General features: G+C 40.5%; 1 protein-coding gene across 1 annotated transcript in view; it reads right to left on the bottom strand.

The window, feature by feature from the left end:
- Positions 1-211: 211 nt before the first annotated feature.
- Positions 212-20,470, bottom strand: part of LOC111974296 (GDNF family receptor alpha-2) — an 86,262-nt gene continuing 66,003 nt past the window's right edge. The window contains exons 5-9 of the mRNA XM_024001992.2: positions 14,632-14,744; positions 13,289-13,429; positions 7,899-8,065; positions 4,739-4,789; positions 212-1,899 (exon numbers count right to left, since the gene is read on the bottom strand). Coding sequence (XP_023857760.1) covers positions 1,759-1,899; positions 4,739-4,789; positions 7,899-8,065; positions 13,289-13,429; positions 14,632-14,744 — 613 coding nt within the window. The 3' untranslated portion in view covers positions 212-1,758. The remainder of the gene's footprint in view (positions 1,900-4,738; positions 4,790-7,898; positions 8,066-13,288; positions 13,430-14,631; positions 14,745-20,470) is intronic.

The following is a 20,470-nucleotide window of genomic DNA, read 5'->3' as shown; positions in this document are numbered from 1 at the left end:
AAATATTGATCTGATGGCTTGTGTTGTTTCGACATAAATCCATTTGAATGATTAATTTGGTAAAGCGTCACTATGTGTTGCAATGTCCCATGAGCTGGAGAATGTGGTACAATAGGTAAGGCCACATGTATTTGCACTGTACAAAGGACACTATAATACACACAGGCAATGACTTTCCAAGCAAATGGAGCTAATTTAATTTCATCCCTCTATACATTATATTTGACTATGATCTGAACCTGTATAGACAAAACTAAATACAAATAACAAAGGCATACAACCAGTATCATTGGTAACTTTTTTCTTCATAGACAGTGCCAACTTTGCCCTCAAAATTTGTTCTGCATACTCAACAATACAGTGCTGTCATATCGCCTTGACCATAAGGTAATACCAATAGGTAAAATTGGTTAATTGAAAGAAAACAGTTTATTTTATATTGGTTGATTGAAAGAAAACGGTTTATTTTTATACAGGTTCATTGAAAGAAAACTGTTTATTTTATACAGGTTGATTGAATGAAAACAGTTTATTTTTTCAGGTCAATTGAAAGAAAGCAGTTTATTTTATCTTGGTTGATTGAAAGAAAACCGTTTATTTTATACAGGTTCATTGAAAGAAAACAGTTTATTTTATATTGGTTGATTGAAAGAAAACATTTTGTTATATACACAGACGGTGTGGATATTTACTCTAACTCATTATCAACAATAAGAACCAGTTAACATTGTGTTTCATTTTTTTGTCTGCTGAAAAAATAGATAATGTTCACCGTTACTATACCAACATGGATACACTGAGTTGAATTTTGATTTAGGGCCGATTCAATCAGATCCGCATCAGCCGACATCAGCATGGCTGATGTTTTGACGGTGTCAGAGGTGGAACTGTGTTAGAACTGTCATTGCCATTGGCTGCACAGAGTCGCATTAATATAAATCCCATGCAGCCTTGATTATAAGTTGGAACACTGGAATGTGAGATGTAATTTACATCTTCATTAGGCTGATAGAAATCCTCAGTATTTAGTTTCATGATTTTCAATTTGAGAGTAAATATATCTATATAGCCTACACTTTCTCGTTCTGAACTTCTAACGTGAGTGGGACAGGTGTGACTTCGTGACAATGATCACAAGAGCTCCAACGCAGTTCTACCTCCAACATGGCCAAAACCACAGCTATGCTATCACTGGTTAATGCTTGATCTGATTGAATCTAGGCCTTACACTTTTGAAAAGACACAAATGTCATAATTCTTCTGTGTCTGCAAGTAATGGAAACAAAGTTTGAGGTTTGTCCCTTTAAAAAGTCAAGCACTGTTTCAAGAGGAAAACGCGTGACAGACAGCATAGCTCTCTCTCCTCTCTCTCTCCATTTCCATCTCTCACGCCCTCTCTCTTTCACTCTCTCGCTCTGTCTTTCTCGCTCTCCTCTTTGTCATGACAGCAGTGCAGAAGTCTTTGACATGATACTTTGAGTCTTTGTCAGTGTTACTGATGGGAAGACAGCCACTGCCAACGGCCACTGAGGCTTCACCACGATAAGGGTCCATAAGCCATTTTCTTGATCATAGTGGTCCTCAAAACCCAAAATGTTACATCAAATAAATAATATTTCAGTTTATCTCAGATTGTGTTCTCTCTGCCTCTCCTTTTTGAAATAGCATGACAATGCCTGGGAGAAAGAAAAAAACATCCTCGAACAAGCATCTGTGTTGGGGATCAGCTTGTTGGTCAACGACAACCCACGGGGAGGTTTATAGGGCATAGTTGGCCACGGCGGAGGTCAGGCTGAGCAGCAGCGCCCAGACACTGGCACAGACACAGGGTGACCCGTCTTCAGGAGGACCCTTGGGTCTGGTCAGGCCATCGTAACCACTGCTGGGCTCCAGTAAAGGCTGAGTGGAGGACAACATGTGGAAAGGTTAGAAATGACTCAGTGAGTCCAAGTGTTGTGTTGTACATAGAACGGGTAAAACACTAAACCACAGCCACTCCAAGTGAACAAAAACATGAACACATTTGAGGCAGATATGAAATATGTTGAAAGTGACTGCTGTTGCAGTCTTTTGGGTGCACTCTCTGATTTTCCATGTATTGGCACAGTGCAGAGCTAAGGCTTCCTTCTCAATCCCCTTTAGGTAACGCCAGCTTAAACGTTTTAAACATTACTCTCAAGGAAAGCACAAGCTATAGTACAGGCATAGCACATATGGGTTACTAATCTGCTTCTTAGCTATTTGGATATGTTTTATTTCTGTACAATATCAGTCACTTCGCTACGTGAAGACAGGACATTCAGTCATTTCACCATGGACAACAGCAGGCAATGCGAAAGGCAACTACAGTATGTTGTACAGTACATTAGAAGAAAGTATCGAAGCAACATGTTCTAGATATTGTACACCCCAGAGAGTTACTCAGTAATGCCCATTCTACTATGGCCTTATTATGTGCTTTTCCATAACATTGTAAGCATTTTGAATGTGTTATCAATTTGCTCTCATTCCTGCAACACCTACTGTAGCAAACCATTTGCCTTCAAGTACAGTGACATCAGAAAGTATTCATACCCCTTGATATATTTCACATTTAGTTGTGTTACAGCCTGAATTCAAAATTGATTCAATTTTTCTCACCCATCTACACACAATATCCCATAATGACAAAGTGAAAACATGTTTTTAGAAATGTTGGCAAATTTATAGAAAGTCAAATACAGAAATACAGTATCTAATTTACACTTAAGTATTCACACCCCTGACTCAATACTTTGTGGAAGCACCTTTTCTGGGTCTTTCTGGGTAAGTCTCTAAGAGCTTTCCACACCTGGATTGTGTTAAATTTGCCCATTTATTATTTTCTAAATTCTTAAAGCTCTGTCAAATTGGTTGTTGATCATTGCTAGACAACCATTTTCAGGTCTTGCCATAGATTTTCAAGTAGATTTAAGTCAAAACTGTAACTCAGCCACTCAGGAACATTCACTGTCTTATTGGTAACCAACTCCTGTGTAGATTTGCCCTTGTGTTTTAGGTTATTGTCCTGCTGAAAGGTGAATTTATCTCCCAGTGTCTGGTGGAAAGCAGACTGAGCCAGGTTTTTCTCTAGGATTTTGCCTGTGCTTAGCTCTATTCCGTTTCTTTTATCCAAAAACACTAGCCAGTCCTTAACAATTACAACTAGGGATGATAGTGTCTACTTGGTAGTGAAAATAGTGCCTACTTGGTAGTGTGTACTGTACCAGGGCTCGAGGTGCTCGAACAGTCAGCGAAAGCCAACTTCATCCACGACAGAGAATGGTTGATTGTCAAAGGGCAATGAATTCCCGTATCATGGCGTTAATGGATTTCGCCTTTGAGTTGTCTCGCTGACATTTTCTTACTCTTTCAAATGACTGCTCAATTTGTTGACTGCTCGATCCACACAGCAGACATTGTGGGCTAGGTTAGGAATGCTGTGTTGCACGTGTAGCTCTATATTTTTCGCGGGGTCATTATGTCATCTACCTACGTTATATAGGTATGCACGTCAGCTTTGACATGGGTTTTGCACATCGGCGGTAAACTAGACATCGGGCCGATGCCGATGTTGGAATTTTCACCTAATATCGGCCGATTTCGCTATGCTTACCGATATATCGTGCATCCCTTTTTACAACCATACCCATAACATGATGCAGCCACCACTATGCTTGAAAATATGTAGAGTGGTACTCAGTAATGTGTTTTAATGGATTTGCCCCAAATATAACACTTGGTATTCAGGACAAAAAGTGAATTGCTTTGCCAATTTTTTTGCAGTATTACTTAAGTGCCTTGTTTCAAACAGGATGCATGTTTTGGAATAGTTTTATTCTGTACAGGCTTCCTTTTTTCACTCAAATAGGTTAGTATTGTGGAGTAACTACAATGTTGATGATCCATCATCAGTTTTCTCCTATCTCAGCCATTAAACTCTGTACTGTTTTAAAGTCACCATTGGCCTCATGGTGAAATCCCTGAGTGGTTTCCTTCCTCTCCGGTAACTGAGTTAGGAAGGACGCCTGTATCTTTGTGGTGACTGGGTATATTGATATACCATCCAAAGTGTAATTAATAACTTCACCATGCTCAAAGGCAAATTCAATGTCTGCTTTTTTTTTTACCTCCCTGGTCAATGCAACTTATTATCTGTCTTGTTAAGCACATTTTTACTCTGAGCTAATTTAGGCTTGCCATAACAAAGGGTTTGAATACTAGTGGTTAGAGGGCCAGTAACCGAAAGGTAGCTGGATCGAATCACCAAGCTGACAAGGTAAAAATCTGTTGTTCTGCCCCTGAGCAAGGCAGTTAACCCACTGTTCCCGGGCGCCGAAGACGTGGACGTCGATTATGGCAGCCCCCCGCACCTCTCAGATTCAGAGGGGTTGGGTTAAATGCAGAAGACACATTTCAGTTGAACGCATTCAGCACTACAACTGACTAGGTATCCTCCTTTCCCCCTTATTGACTAGAGAGTTTTCATTTGTAAAGATTTTGAAAAACATAATTCCACTTCAACATTATGGGGTATTGTGTGTAGAACGGTGACAAAAAAAATCTGGCTGTAACACAACAAAATGTGGAATAAGTCAAGGGGTGTGAATACTTAATGAAGGCTCTGTAAGTGCATCTTCCTCGATTTACAGAGGCACCATTTCCCCCTGCAAAACCATAGCACATCAACAGAAACATGAAATATTCCCTCCTTACTTACTCCATCTCCACCAATGTAGCCTTTTGAGAGATTCCACTTTGGTACATTTCCCTGTACACAGAGAAAAACATAGCCAGATATTATCTTCCCACTCCTCATGTTCTAACAGCAGTATCTACAACACAAGGCAGCACAACACAACATGGCCAAACTGTTTTAGAAAAATACAATAATGATAATAAATAGTAAATGGTAAAGTCATATAAGCACTGAGAGATGTTTTTGTGTGGGTTTTAGGTGAAAAGAAAGGCTGCATTTATTAAGGAAGAGCTTGGTTTCAGACGTGTGACTGTACAGAGAAATGGTTAAACGACAGTTGCCAAAAAAGCAATCGTTGCTTGACAATGCAGCAAACACATCCGCAACTAAAAGCCAATTAATTAGCAGGTGCAGTGATGTGTGGCAGCAGTCTGTTGACATCGGTCCAGATCTTTGTCTGCAGCCAATATTTTTACACACACACAGACACACATAGACATGCACGCACGCACGCACACACGCATGCACACACACATGCACACACAGATACTCACGCAGCCACACACAACATGTTATTGGGGATAACAGGATATTATTAATTTCGTTTTGACAAAGTAGCTAAACATGTAGCAGGAGTACGTTTTACAATTGATCAGAGCTTTGTCGAACAGTAATGTTCAGATGTGTTTTTCAGGGCTGGTTATTGGGTAACCCAGGGTTGGTCCACAATCAATTACATTCAATTGAGTTGAAAATCAACACAATGTACTGTACAGTCAAGGGCACAAAAGCTGAAATTGACTCTGAAGAGGGGGCTAATTCTCACTTATACAATGGTCCACTTACATAACACGACTATCCAAAAAGAATACAAAAAGGCATTATTTTCCTGATTAAAAAACCTGTTAAGATGTGCCATTTAAATTCCAATCAGGTTTCTGCAGGAACATAGACACAGAAAAAACAATATGTGGAACTTCCATACTGTGAGTGCTACAAAGACGTCATAGTGAGTTTGTCATTTTCTGAGTCACTTGTACATAGGCAGACAATTACAATGGGACATTTAAAACACCTTTTGATCCCCATTTACAAACAGCTGAAATGGCAGTGACATTAGGGGCTCTATTCTACACACAGCACAGCCAGGCAGTGAGCAATGACTAGGGCAACGACAGAGTTGGTATTTTCAGGTCGTGTTAAAGTGCTTGCACATATCTATACAAAGGCTGCACCAACATAGCATTTACAACTATTGGACCACACATTTATCCCAATGGTTATGGCACAATGGATTCTTAAATAGATCTGAACACACCGAAACGCTTACAAAACTGTTGTGGAAAAATACAGAAGTAGAGAACGTTAGTAGAATCAATATAATAATTCATATAATATAATAACATGTCCAATGGGAAATGTTTTTCTTGCTTATCCTACTTCCTCTGTAGGCTAAATTGCATTATTTTACTAAACTAAGTTAAGTTTAATTCAGTGAAATGCTTCTTCCCGAACGTCTCCATTAATAACTGTTAGCACCACTCTTAAGGCCTGTCCACTGAATTAATTGAAATCCTGATTGGTAGGGAAAATGGCGTCTCATCCACATTATTCATTCCCCTATACATTCAACAGCCCTCAACAGTTTCACTTCCTGAAACTTTCCAGAGGGTTGAAAATACAGAAGTTGTGAACAGCGATAAGACAAAGTGATATGTCACCTAGATATCTCCTCTCCTTCGATCTTTTGAGTAGACATTTTGAGCACATAGTTATTGACTGAATAAGGTAGAACTTCCTGGACATTAGGCCATAGCTAACATTATTAAAGGAAGAATGAAGCTTTACAAGTAAACAAACTCACATAGCACAATTGACCTGTTAATGGTGATACCGAATACAGGGAAATTGACTTGAGAGGGAATTAAGCTTGAGCAGCACAGCCCAATTGGGTGTAATTCTCCACGGGCCTCATTTATCAATCAAAACTTCAGATTACTTATCAAGTGTCTGGGAAAGCCTGTCCAGCCATCAAACAGACAGCAGACTACGCAATTTCCTTTGCATAACAATTCCACTAACTGGACACCAGCATGCGTGTGGTCCTGAGCACACATGATATTTACAAGGCTAGACAGCCAGTCTTTTTCCAAGAGGAGTCATATCAGCATTCCCCCAGCTAATCTACGATGGAAGTTTGACAAGTTTTAATTGCCAAGCATAGTTGCTGCAGAATGAAGGGCCACCCAAAATGTCCCCACCGGCTCCCTCTCTAATTATAAACTTCCTGCTTGAGTAATCACACGTCTTATTGTTTCCTAATTACCATTTTTACAATAAATTAAGCATTGCACTGCAGCGAGAGAGGCACAGAGCGGTGCATCAATACGGACATACATACAGAACCTTTGGAGAAAGCAATTCAACCGCTCCCCTCTACCTCCTACTGTTAATGTTATCGGTGTGGCTTATTCATTAATTCTCTCCCTCACACCATTTTTAAGGTATTAATTTGCTGTCTTTATCACAATGTGGGTTATGCACAGAACAGTGTAAGAGATGACCATTTAATGGATGTGAAAGCCTGAAATTGCTCAGCATTCAACATCTTTATAGGAGTCTTTCCAAACATAATAATGATGCCAAAACGATGTTGTTTCTCAGCCATGCATGAAACATGGAATTATAAATATCCCTATATAACTCATGTAATAAAACCAAGGATTTTTCTTGTTTAATGCCGTACCAAGGTCCCAATTCGATCAAACACAGTAACTGGGTCTATGGGATAGGTCAAAAACATCTTCATACGCACATTTGGATTTATATACTCCACAGCAAATAGGACTGACATGATTATGTTTAATGTAGAATAGCAATTATTGTCAGCTCTATGAAATATCTGCAACATTCAAAATATTTCACCCCACTGAACATACCCATGTTTACCAGTTTTCATTGAATCTAGAGCAAGGTGATAAATGGGTCACGTTCATGAGGCACCTAAAGGAAAAAATGTACTGAAACAGGGAGAGACATCCTGGTATTGTCCATTAAAAAAACACTCATGCGTTTTCAGTTACAAAATGCTTTTAAAAGTTTTCCGTTGCGTGCCCTAATAATGAACATGACCCTGGTAATTGGAATGTGGCAGCAGGTGCTATAGTAGCTGGTAATTTACCTTCCCGTTGGCCTCATCCTCAGGCTGGACGTCATTGGGGTTATCTAGAGGCTCTGAGGTGCTGATTGAGGTCTCTAATCCAGGCTTCATGGAGGGTGTCAATGGGACAGACTCAGCTTTGTGGGAGAGACTGTCTGTTCCATAACCAAATGCTTGAATGGCATTTCCTGTGGGGACAAAGAGATAAAGTAATTTGTCTTGACTGTCTTCCCAGTGTTGGGGCAGCTAACAGTCAGCTCTAAGTCAACTTTTTGGTCCTCTGCCCAATTTTGGGTGTGGGCGTTGATCTACCTATTTTTTGGTCAGTTAGTCCATGTGCAGTTCCTTAACAAGCAAGGTAACAGTGTTTTGTCAGTTGACTATTTAGCTTCACTTTGTTTTTTTGAGAGTTCCAAAGCTAAGTATTTAGCTGGCTTTGTTTTTTATTGGAGCTTACCTACATCTCTCTACAACAATCTACATCATCTGATTTTCACCGTATCATTTTGGATAACAAAAATCTTTATCTTTAAAATTATATATATTTTTAAATGCCTTCCTCACCATCTTAAATAAGCATGCCCCATTCAAGAAATGTAGAACCAGGAACAGATATAGCACTTGGTTCTCTCCAGACCTGACTGCCCTTAACCAACACAAAAACATCCTATGGCGTTCTGCATTAGCATCGGACAGCCCCCGTGATATGCAACTTTTCAGGGAAGTTAGAAACCAATATACACAGGCAGTTAGAAAAGCCAAGGCTAGCTTTTTCAAGCAGAAATTTGCTTCCTGCAACACAAACTCAAAAAAGTTCTGGGACACTGTAAAGTCCATGGAGAATAAGAACACCTCCTCCCAGCTGCCCACTGCACTGAGGATAGGAAACTGTCACCACCGATAAATCCACTATAATTGAGAATTTCAATAAGCATTTTTCTATGGCTGGCCATGCTTTCCACCTGGCTACCCCTACCCCGGTCAACAGCACTGCATCCCCACAGCAACTCACCCAAGCCTTCCCCATGTCTCCTTCTCCCAAATCCAGTCAGCTGATGTTCTGAAAGAGCTGCAAAATCTGGACCCCTACAAATCAGCCGGGCTAGACAATCTGGACCCTTTCTTTCTAAAACTATCAGCCGAAATTGTTGCAACCCCTATTACTAGCCTGTTCAACCTCTCTTTCGTGTCGTCTGAGATTCCCAAAGATTGGAAAGCAGCTGTGGTCATCCCCCTCTTCAAAGGGGGGGGGGCACTCTTGACCCAAACTGCTACAGACCTATATCTATCCTACCCTGCCTTTCTAAGGTCTTCGAAAGCCAAGTCAACAAACAGATTACCGATCATTTCGAATCCCACCGCACCTTCTCCCCTATGCAATCTGGTTTCAGAGCTGGTCATGGGTGCACCTCAGCCACGCTCAAGGTCCTAAACGATATCTTAACCGCCATCGATAAGAAACAATANCCTATGCAATCTGGTTTCAGAGCTGGTCATGGGTGCACCTCAGCCACGCTCAAGGTCCTAAACGATATCTTAACCGCCATCGATAAGAAACAATACTGTGCAGCCGTATTCATTGACCTGGCCAAGGCTTTCGACTCTGTCAATCACCACATCCTCATCGGCAGACTCGATAGCCTTGGTTTCTCAAATGATTGCCTCCCCTGGTTCACCAACTACTTCTCTGATATAGTTCAGTGTGTCAAATCGGAGGGCCTGTTATCCGGGCCTCTGGCAGTCTCTATGGGGGTGCCACAGGGTTCAATTCTTGGGCCGACTCTCTTCTCTGTATCTATATCAATGATGTCGCTCCTGCTGCTGGTGAGTCTCTGATCCACCTCTACGCAGACGACACCATTCTGTATACTTCTGGCCCTTCTTTGGACACTGTGTTAACAACCCTCCAGACGAGCGTCAATGTACAACTCTCCTTCCGTGGCCTCCAACTGCTCTTAAATACAAGTAAAACTAAATGCATGCTCTTCAACCGATCGCTGCCTGCACCTGCCCGCCCGTCCAGCATCACTACTCTGGACGGTTCTGACTTAGAATATGTGGACAACTACAAATACCTAGGTGTCTGRTTAGACTGTAAACTCTCCTTCCAGACTCACCTCAAACATCTCCAATCCAAAGTTACATCTAGAATTGGCTTCCTATTTCGTAACAAAGCATCCTTCACTCATGCTGCCAAACATACCCTCGTAAAACTGACCATCCTTCCGATCCTCGATTTCGGCTATGTCATTTACAAAATAGCCTCCAATACCCTACTCAATAAATTGGATGCAGTCTATCACAGTGCCATCCGTTTTGTCACCAAAGTCCCAAATACTACCCACCACTGCGACCTGTACGCTCTCGTTGGCTGGCCCTCGCTTCATACTCGTTGCCAAACCCACTGGCTCCAGGTCATCTACAAGACCCTGCTAGGTAAAGTCCCCCCTTATCTCAGCTCGCTGGTCACCATAGCAAAATAGCACCATAGCAGCACCCACCTGTTGCACGCGCTCCAGCAGGTATATCTCTCTGGTCACCCCCAAAACCAATTCCTCCTCCTCTCCTCCTCCTCTCCTTACAGTTCTCTGCTGCCAATGACTGGAACGAACTACAAAAATCTCTGAAACTGGAAACACTTATCTCCCTCACTAGCTTTAAGCACCAGCTGTCAGAGCAGCTCACAGATTACTGCACCTGTACATAGCCCATCTATAATTTAGCCCAAACAACTACCCCTTCCCCTACAGTATTTATTTATTTATTTATTTTTGCTCATTTGCACCCCATTATTTATATTTCTACTTTGCACATTCTTCCATTACAAATCTACCCTTCCAGTGTTTTACTTGCTATATTGTATTTACTTCGCCACCATGGCCTTTTTTGCCTTTACCTCCCTTATCTCAACTCATTTGCTCACATTGTATATAGACTTATTTTTCTACTGCATTATTGACTGTATGTTTGTTTTACTCTATGTGTAACTCTGTGTTGTTGTAAGTGTCGAACTGCTTTGCTTTATCTTGGCCAGGTCGCAATTGTAAATGAGAACTTGTTCTCAACTTGCCTACCTGGTTAAATAAAGGTGAGAAAAAAATAAAAAATAAAAAATCTTGGAGCAGAGAGAAAATATCTGCCACATGCAGGATGTTCATCCACATACACCACGGCCAAAGCCCTTGACTCATAAGGGAACTCACTCAAACCTTTTTGATCAATTTACAACAACAACATGACCTACTAGTCCTGTATTTGTTTGTCAGTAATGTCCAGCAGAAAGGCACACCATGAGATGGAATCTTTTAAAAGCAAATGAATGAACACAAAATACTTTGAGGGGGAGGGAGACAAATACATCTCCAGTCAGCTTTTCTGATGGGTGGGGGTAAACCAGGACAAAGTACCTTTTCACTCTGCTTGTCCAACTCAACAGAACACGTGTTTATTTCTGTTCAGGCAGAAAGAAGGCAAACCGTGTAATTGCTTGGCAACCACCTCCATTATAAGGTCACCGCACAGAGATGACTTTGAATAGATTTGTGACTGATCAGACTCAGAACATTCTCAGACAAAGCAAAAACTGCACACACACCCCGACACATACACCCTCACACACACACCGACACATACACCCTCACGCGCACCCCAACACACAGACCCTCACACACACCCCGACACATACACCCTCACGCGCACCCCGACACATACACCCTCACACACACACCCCAACACACACACACCCACCCACACGCACCCCGACAATAACACTCTCACACACACCCTGACACATACACCCTCACGCGCACCCCGACACACACACACCAACACGCACCCCGAGACATACAACCGCACACACGCCCCCACATACACCCCAACACATACACCTCCACACGCACCCCAACCCATACACCCCTACACACACCCCCACACACACACACAAACCCACACGCCCCCCGACACACACGCCCCCCGACACACACCCCCACATGCACCGCCACACCCACCACCCACACGCACCTGACACACATGCACACATACTGTACACACACAGCATGTTGTAAAGACATATTGACTTCAGAAGACATTCCATGGGTGCTCGGATATCTCGGCCTTGGGTTGGTTACAATACAAATCTAGGAGGAATGGCAAATCTGTGAAGAATATAATGCTTGTGATTTCTGAAAGCCTAGTAAATTATAAGTCTGTAATAAGATGCTGGTCAAGTCAAGAGAAGAGTGTTGTTTTCATGCATCTGTTTGCTGGGGTGGTAAGATCAACCAGAGAGGTGCTGGTGTAATAAAAATATAAATCACCAAAGTTGGCTAGAGGGCTCCTTCAGCGGATGCTTTACTGCACCCAAATGTTCCACCGAGTGATTAAGCTCACTGCCGACAGCAATTCAATTTTTTAATGACTTCAGATACGTTGTTTTAACCCTATTGCTATTGCCTGCAGGGAGGAGGCTGAATACGATTAGCTTGTTATCTAATTTTACATAATACGTACCGTCTCTGTGGACTGTTATGTCCCCCCACTTAGTGTATAAGAGCAACGCTTAATCTATTTCACTCTATCTTCTCCAGTTCCTTTTGACTGCGAAGAGGAGATGCTGCATGTTGTATTATTTTCCAAGACGCCTCCTCAACTACAAGCCTCATCCCTCATCTTGCAGACTCAGCTAAAAGTGCACCATGGCAATCTATTGAAATGGTCTGAAAGCATTATGCACACAATGGAACATGTTAAAAGCAACGGTATGTTGTAATTCTGATGACATTGCATGGCACATCATAGTGGTGAGGCGGTACCCCTGACATTTGACTACTAAATTGTGCCGTCAGGATGCTTTTCCTATTCTTTCGCATTCCCATGACAAGTTTTTTATTAGATTATATTTTTTTCACAGACCGATAAACACTAATATCTAACGGAAAATGTGGAAATGACATTAAAATAATGGCCTTATCCCATAATCTGTAGAACAATTCGTATCCAAATGTTGGGGTATTGAGGTGTAATGGCTTTAGAGGTATCTTGTTATTTCAAACCAAACACAATAAGTGGTCAAAGAGGTTTGGTTGGTTTGTTATCAGACTTAGAGATTGATTCTAGCAATGAGCTGCGGAAAGAAAGGAACATTGATCTAATGTGAATGAAATAACTGCTACAAGACCAGCCAGTCAATATTACCCATACACCACACACCTCACAGAGTGCCGAGAGACATCGCCTTTAAAAAAACAAAACACAGACCCCAAATCTGAAATCTAGCTCAGAACAATTCAAATAGATCAGATGTGCCAGTTCACTTTCAGTTTCGAGGGAAACACTCTACCGATTTGAACGGTGGTTATTTTCAAATCAAATCAGTGGTGGTCAATTTTTTTTTAAATGCAAGCGTGACTCACTCAAGCACATGTTCTCTGTGAAGTCCTTCAGAAAGCTCTGACACTCCTCTTCCTGGTTCCCACTTCCTTTACAGGTGCACCATGGGGAGACAGTCCAGTTGGTGAAACTGCCGTCCACGTAATTGGGAGTCATATCTGTCCCTATAAAGGTGAGAATAACGCTACAGTTACAGATCATTCACAGGCCACCAATGGATAATAATGGACTTTACTATAAAGAGTAACGCTTACAGTATGTTACTCATGGCAACAGGGACTATTGTACCACGGAGGCAGAGGTAAGATGAAGCCAGCTAACAGTAGTATGCTGATTGATTCTTGTTTCAGACGTGGAGTGTCCATCCGGAGAGAGCTAGTCATATTAGTTTAGAAAGATGGAACCAAAAACAGCAATTCTGTTTGATAATGCCTTCAGGAGAGGAGTGCTTTATTTGTGGAAAGACACCTCATACTGTGTAGTCCAGAAGCACTAGCAAGGGTAATGGAATGTCCGTTTATTTACTTATTTATTTAACCTTTAATTAACTAGGCAAGTCAGTTAAGAACAAATTCTTATTTACAATGACGGCCTAACCCGTCCAAGCCGGATGATGCTGGGCCAATTGTGCACCGCCCTATGGGACTCCCCAACACGGCAGGATGTTATACAGCCTGGATTCAAACCAGGGACTGTCGTGACACCTCTTGCACTGAGATGCAGTGCCTTAGACTGCTGCGCCACTCGGAAGCAAACCTAGGGAGTTTACTCTTGAGTTTACTCTAGAGATACAGTATGTTTGACACATTTATAGTAATTATCAACAATTCAATTACAGACAGGTGGTAGTGGTAAAGTTATTGCTATGCTGTCTCTAAAGGGTATTGTAGGTTCACTCAAAGTAGTCAAAAAAGACCTCATTTTGTCTACCTCATTGATCGTACTGAATAGTGTCAACTCATTTCCAAGGTGCTATCAAATGTCTACTGGTATGGAAGAATGTCTTTGCTGCACCAATTGTCCTTGCTTTATTTGAAGAACATTACTATATGTGTCATTAAATGTTTAAATGAAGTAAACACTCTTACATCATCACCTCCACTTAGCCATTGATCAGCAATGTGTTTGGGGGGAGAATAAGAGGAGCGGTATGGGTATCACTTTACCTAAAGTATGCAGGTATAGTGCATTATAATGTGGTTATAATGAATTATTAGACTAGTCATGAGCATGTTTTAACACCCTAAAATGTCTTATGTCTTAAGCCTTAAAATAATCCACTGTACAAGGTCATACATGCTTATAATAACTAATAAAGCACTATGCCTTCGCGGGGTATGTATAGATAAAAGTCCCATGCACTCACCAATGAGGCCGGCGTAGGAGGCCAGACAGGCCTGGTAGTTGTCCTCATTTGGGCAGCTGCTGACCGTATGTTGAGACACCATACAGTTCATGTGGAAATCTGCCAGTCTAGATCTGCGCACAAACACAGTTGACTACATCAACAACACACACCCTGGAAGTGCGATATTTCCTATGAACTGATTCACTCACAGTTCAACAGCCGACTACTACGTGTAAATTTGAGCATATACGCTGAATAAATGTCCAATTAGCTAAAGAAACGTCTAATAAATGTCACATTTTCACTTACCCCCGCATGAGGGTGCATCATTCACATTGTTGGCACACAACATCAGACCTGGGTTCAAATGCTATTTGAGGTATTTAAATTACTTTCAAAGACATTGGAATTAAGTATTTGGATATTTCTTATTTGAAAACACAATATTGGAATGTATTTGGAAATACACTTGGAAAGAGTTGCCACGTATTTGAAAATACTTAAACACACACTGTATTTTCAAATAAAAATAAATACTCCAATACATTTGAACCCAGGTCTGTTTGATATTTTAAAGAATTTATTTGGAATTAAATATTTTCATAAGAATTTATTTGAAAATAATTTCAAATACTTCCAATAGAAGCTGATTTGGGCCACATTATTTGAAAATAGTCAAATACAGAAAATACAGTGCCTTCAGAAAGTATTCACACCCCTTAACTTTTTCCACATTTTGTTTGGGTTAAAGTGAATTTAAAATTGATTAGATTTAGATTTTGTGTCTCTGATCTACACACAATACCCCATAATCTCCAAGGGGAATTTGAAAAGCTGGAAGGTCTTCAGACATTCAACCCCTTTGTTATGGCAAGCCTAAATATATTCAGGAGTAAAAATGTGCTTAACAAATCACATAATAAGTTGCATGGACTCATTCTGTTTTCAATAATAGTGATAAAAATGTTTTTGATGACTACCTCATCTCTGTACCCCACACATACAATTATCTGTGAGGTCCCTCAATCAAGTAGTGAATGTCAAGCACATATTTAACCACAAAGACCAGGGAGGTTTTCAATGCCTCACAAAGAAGGGCACTGATTGATGGATGTGTAAAAAAAAAAAACGTGACCGAATATCCCTCTGAGCATGGTGAAGTTATTAATTAGACTTTGGGTGGTGTATAAATAAACCCAGTCACTACAAAGATAAAGGTGTCTTTCCTAACTCAGTTGCCAGAGAGGAAGGAAACTGATCAGAGAGTTCCCCATGAGGCCAAAGGTGATTTTAAAACAGTTACAGAGTTTAATGGTTGTGATATGAGAGAACTGAGGATGGATCAACAACATTGTAGTTACTCTACAATACTAACTTAAATGACTGAATGAAAAGAAGGAAGCCTGTACAGAATAAAAATATTCCAAAACATGCATCCTGTTTGCAGCAAGGTACTTAAGTAACACTACAAAAAATGTGGCTAAGAAATTGACTTTTTGTCAATACAAAGCATTATATTTGGGAAAAAGCCAACACAACACATCACTGACTAACACTCTTCATATTTTCAAGCATGGTAGAGGCTGCATCATGTTATGGGTACGCTTGTTTTTTTTAGGATAAGAATAAACGGAATACAGCTCAGGATAGGCAAAATCCTAGAGGAAAACCTGATTCAGTCTGCTATCCAACAGACACTGGGAGAAAAATGCACCTTTCAGCAGGAAAATTTACCTAAAACACAAGGCCAAATATACACTGGAGTTGCTTACCAAGATGACGTTGAATGTTCCGAAGTGGACTAGTTACAGTTTTGACTTAAATCGGCTTGAAAATCTATGGCAAGGCTTAAAAATGGCTGTCAAGCAATGATCAACAACCAACTTGACAGAGCTTGAAGAATAAAAATATATATATATTCTGCAAATATTGTACAATTCAGGTTTGCAAAGCGCTTAGAGACTTTTTCTACCACTGCCTTTACAGAGTATTTTGTGTCGATCATTGCCGAAAAATCACTATTAAATCCATTTGAATCCCACTTTGTAACACAACAAAATGTGGAAAAAGTCAAGGGGTGTGAATACTTTCTGAAGGCACTGTAAGTATATAAATAACAAATAGTCAAATAGTACTGTATTTTAACCTGTGATTCAATCTATTTGCACATTGTCAACAATGCAGCTTTTAAAGGTAATTTCCAATTGAGACGGTTGTCATGGTCATCTCAAGTGCTACCGAACTTGGCTCTTAACTGATAAAAATAGTGTGTTTTTGTTTATGTGTGTTTATGATAAAAGCTTAAATGTATTCATACCTGAAGGGTGGCATCACTAATCCAGTTAAGTAGGTTTATTGGAGAAGCGTGTGCACAGTTGTCCTGTATTTCCAAATCACTGACGCCCACTAAGATGGAGTGATTCACTTGCCCTCATGCCCTCCCTATCCAACTTGGACTTATTCATGTTACCCTGCCCCGGCCCTTCTTTTTTTTTTTTTTTTTTTTTTNACAAGTTCTCATTTACAACTGCGACCTGGCCAAGATAAAGCAAAGCAGTGCGACAAAAACAACAACACAGAGTTACACATGGGATAAACAAACGTACAGTCAAAAACACAATAATGGCTTGAAGGCCAAAGGTAATTTTATTTATTTAACTAGGCAAGTCAGTTAAGAAGAAATTCTTATTTATAATAACAGCCTACCGGAGAACAGTGGGTTAACTGCCTTGTTCAGGGGCAGAACAACAGATTTTTACCTTATCAGCTCGGGGATTCGATCCAGCAATCTTTCGGTTACTGGCCCAACACTCTAACCACTAGGATACCTGCCGCCCCAATGATTTTGACTATGCAGCCCTTGTTCCACACCCTTGCAGCATAATAAAGTTGTTTCAGAATACTGTTTACTGTTGACTGTGGAATCTTAAGCAGAAGGTGAGATGTTTTTGGGAATTGAGATGGTTGAGGGGTGTTGGAATCCATCTCATATCCCTGTTAATGAATAATCAAAGAATACAGGACAACAACAGTCCCATGCTTATTATATTCTGTCCTCCACATCTCAATGAGAAGTGCAAAGGCTGAGGATTTGTCTGGAGGAAATGATCAGGTAACACTCTCTGCAGCCTGGATGCACAGAATAGGCCCACGAGCAAACCCACTCTTCCTCACTTCATTACTCTGGCTCCATCTCCTTCCGCTCCCTATCAAATCACGCAGAGTGGCTCTCAAAGTGACATGTTGCGAACATCACATCTAAGCCTTGTTTCAGGGACAAGGGCTTTGTGCACCTCTTCCCCCCTCTTCTCTACAGAAAGCCTCTCATCTTCTTCCTCTCTGACTGGAACAAATTGCTTGTTCCCTATAACATACCATCACAGCCTTTGATAAAGAGAAACTGAGGTGTGTGGAGACTGAGAGACTTCCCAGCCTAGCCATAACGCATCCTCTCTGTTCTACATCTGAAAAAACGAACAGTCATCACTAACACTTTCCATGTGAATGTTTCCATGGACAACCTGTTCATTGCTCAAAAACACTTTGGACAATAATATGTGTCTGCATCAGGTGTAGAGGCTGTGGAAACGGACTGCATGTTTTTATTTTAAAAACAGTCATTTCAAGTTTAGAAAGGTGTCCGGAGTGTTTGGACAATAGTGTTCCAACATCGAGATGCAGAGCATTTTATGGCTGCCACAGCTTTTCCATTATACCTTGGCAGACAGCTCACTACTGAAATGACAGGCTGTCTGCCTCTCAGAGTGTTATGGCCATTTCAGACACTCAGCCCTGGGAAGTGGCAAAGGGAGCTCCCGTAGAGGTAGACTCCTTTGAAAAAGATTTGACGCTTTAAACACAGTAATTCAGTCAGTGTTGAGTGCCTATCCATCTTGCTCAACCGTAATAGAAAACTAATGGCTTTTAACATGAAATTGTATTCCTTATCGCCACCGATGACAAACATTGAGTCAAATCAGATGAATGTCTAAAAAACATTTCCTCATGAAGGAAAGGAAAATGTCAATTATCAACTGCTAAGATGTGGTGGCTTTAATAGCCTCTCAACAGCGAATATCTTGGGGAAATTATATCTTTGGGAAACATCCTCTCTACATTTGCTGACATGTTTGACCATTTCAGTAATATTGGACATATAATTTTTGATTTCCTGGATAAGCACTACCATTATCATTTTACATACCTTGATATAACACAAATTTTAAGTGTATTGCTCATAGATGACTCTCACATACTGGCTCTAGCCTTCATTTAGGTCTAGCGACGATAAAACAAACAATTTGACATTGAATGGACACATGATTGCAGATATGTCTTTGCTTAGTCATAGAAACAGGGTGATACATTTGCTCTGTGCCTTTGTGCAAACTCACAGTTAGGAAAGTTGACCTAAACTTTATCAATGGCAAAGGTCATTGGTCTTTTGCCAATTCATCAGTGTTAAATGCTGATTGAAATAATAGAAGCTGACAATAGATGGGTTGTTCTCCATTCCATTTTTTCTTTATCTGGTGTACTGCATATGGACTATTCAACCTACAAAAGGATGAAGCATGCACATCCACAATGATGGAAAAGTAAAAAATAAAGCATTTCAACCATATCATAATTGTCCATTTTCATCTCAGTAAAATACGCTTCTTCAAAAATATATGTCATTGTCTCAAAGTCCTGTGTTACAAGCCATTCTAGCATTGCCTTTTAGCTGGTTGCTGTTGTCCCTGGCCTTCTCTATTTAATCAGTGTCAGTAGACAGTTTCACAGCAGCTTCGGGCAATTGTCCTTTGATGGAACATCAAGAGGGCCCATTTATTTGGAAACACAAGGCTATTTGACTACACATTCATTGGGACACGTTCTCAAGACTAAAAGGGCATATGGGCATGTGGCTTTCAGTCAAATGCACTGCTGTGTTGCTGCAGTTCACTTAAGTTGCCTGTGCACTATAAGTACTGCTCGCAGAGAAATCAAAGTAATGAGGCTAACCATTTGATTTGACTTTATTTAATTAATCCTTTTTAATTTGGTGCTCTTCTTCAAGTCTGATTAAACATTTATTTTTTTGGTGACCAGGAAATCACAGGCAATTCAACCTTTGTTTTCCTTCTCCCTCTGTTCGTTACTGACATCATGCAACCCCCATATTTTGTGATGTCATGAATGAATGCTAAATTAACTGTCAGACAACACAGCAACGGCTAAGCTATTTGGTGAGGGTAAGTAGATTACTCAAGGTTATTGGCACTAATAGTCTCCAAACAAGGTAAACAAAACACTTAAACTTGGGTAAACAAATCTATTAATATATGAACTGTCCCTGAAATACAAAAGGGAGTTACACAGAATAATGATTATGACTAATTAAATAACTATCCGTCACTTTAACAACATTCCTCAGTTAGGGCCCGATTCCGACCCGAGTTATGAGCACGTAAATGGAACGTAATTCCCTTTTTATGCACTTTTCTCTCTATGCGTATTCTGACCTTGAACTTAAGCATGAGAATATTATGCTATTCACCTGCTATTCGTTTTGGGTGGAGATTGAATAAATGAAGGTGTGGCAGATGTGTGTTTACAGATACCCCATATTCTGACCTTGACTTCATTCCCTAATAATTCCACCACCTTCATGTGTGAGGAAACCATGAATAAGGTCTAGTGAACCTACAGTACTGGTTCCAAGTGGAAAAAGCATCTACTTTATTTTTTTCTGATAGAAATAACAGCATTCTCCAGACACTGTCATTTACAACTTATAACAGCTATTGATAAGAGCTAGGTATATGAGTAATCCGTTTGAATAAAGGTAATTGTAAATACAAATTATACTTGT

The sequence above is a fragment of the Salvelinus sp. IW2-2015 genome, linkage group LG15 (genome assembly GCF_002910315.2).
Source record: "Salvelinus sp. IW2-2015 linkage group LG15, ASM291031v2, whole genome shotgun sequence".
Lineage (NCBI taxonomy): Eukaryota > Metazoa > Chordata > Actinopteri > Salmoniformes > Salmonidae > Salvelinus > Salvelinus sp. IW2-2015.
This window is presented reverse-complemented; position numbering and strand designations above follow the sequence as displayed.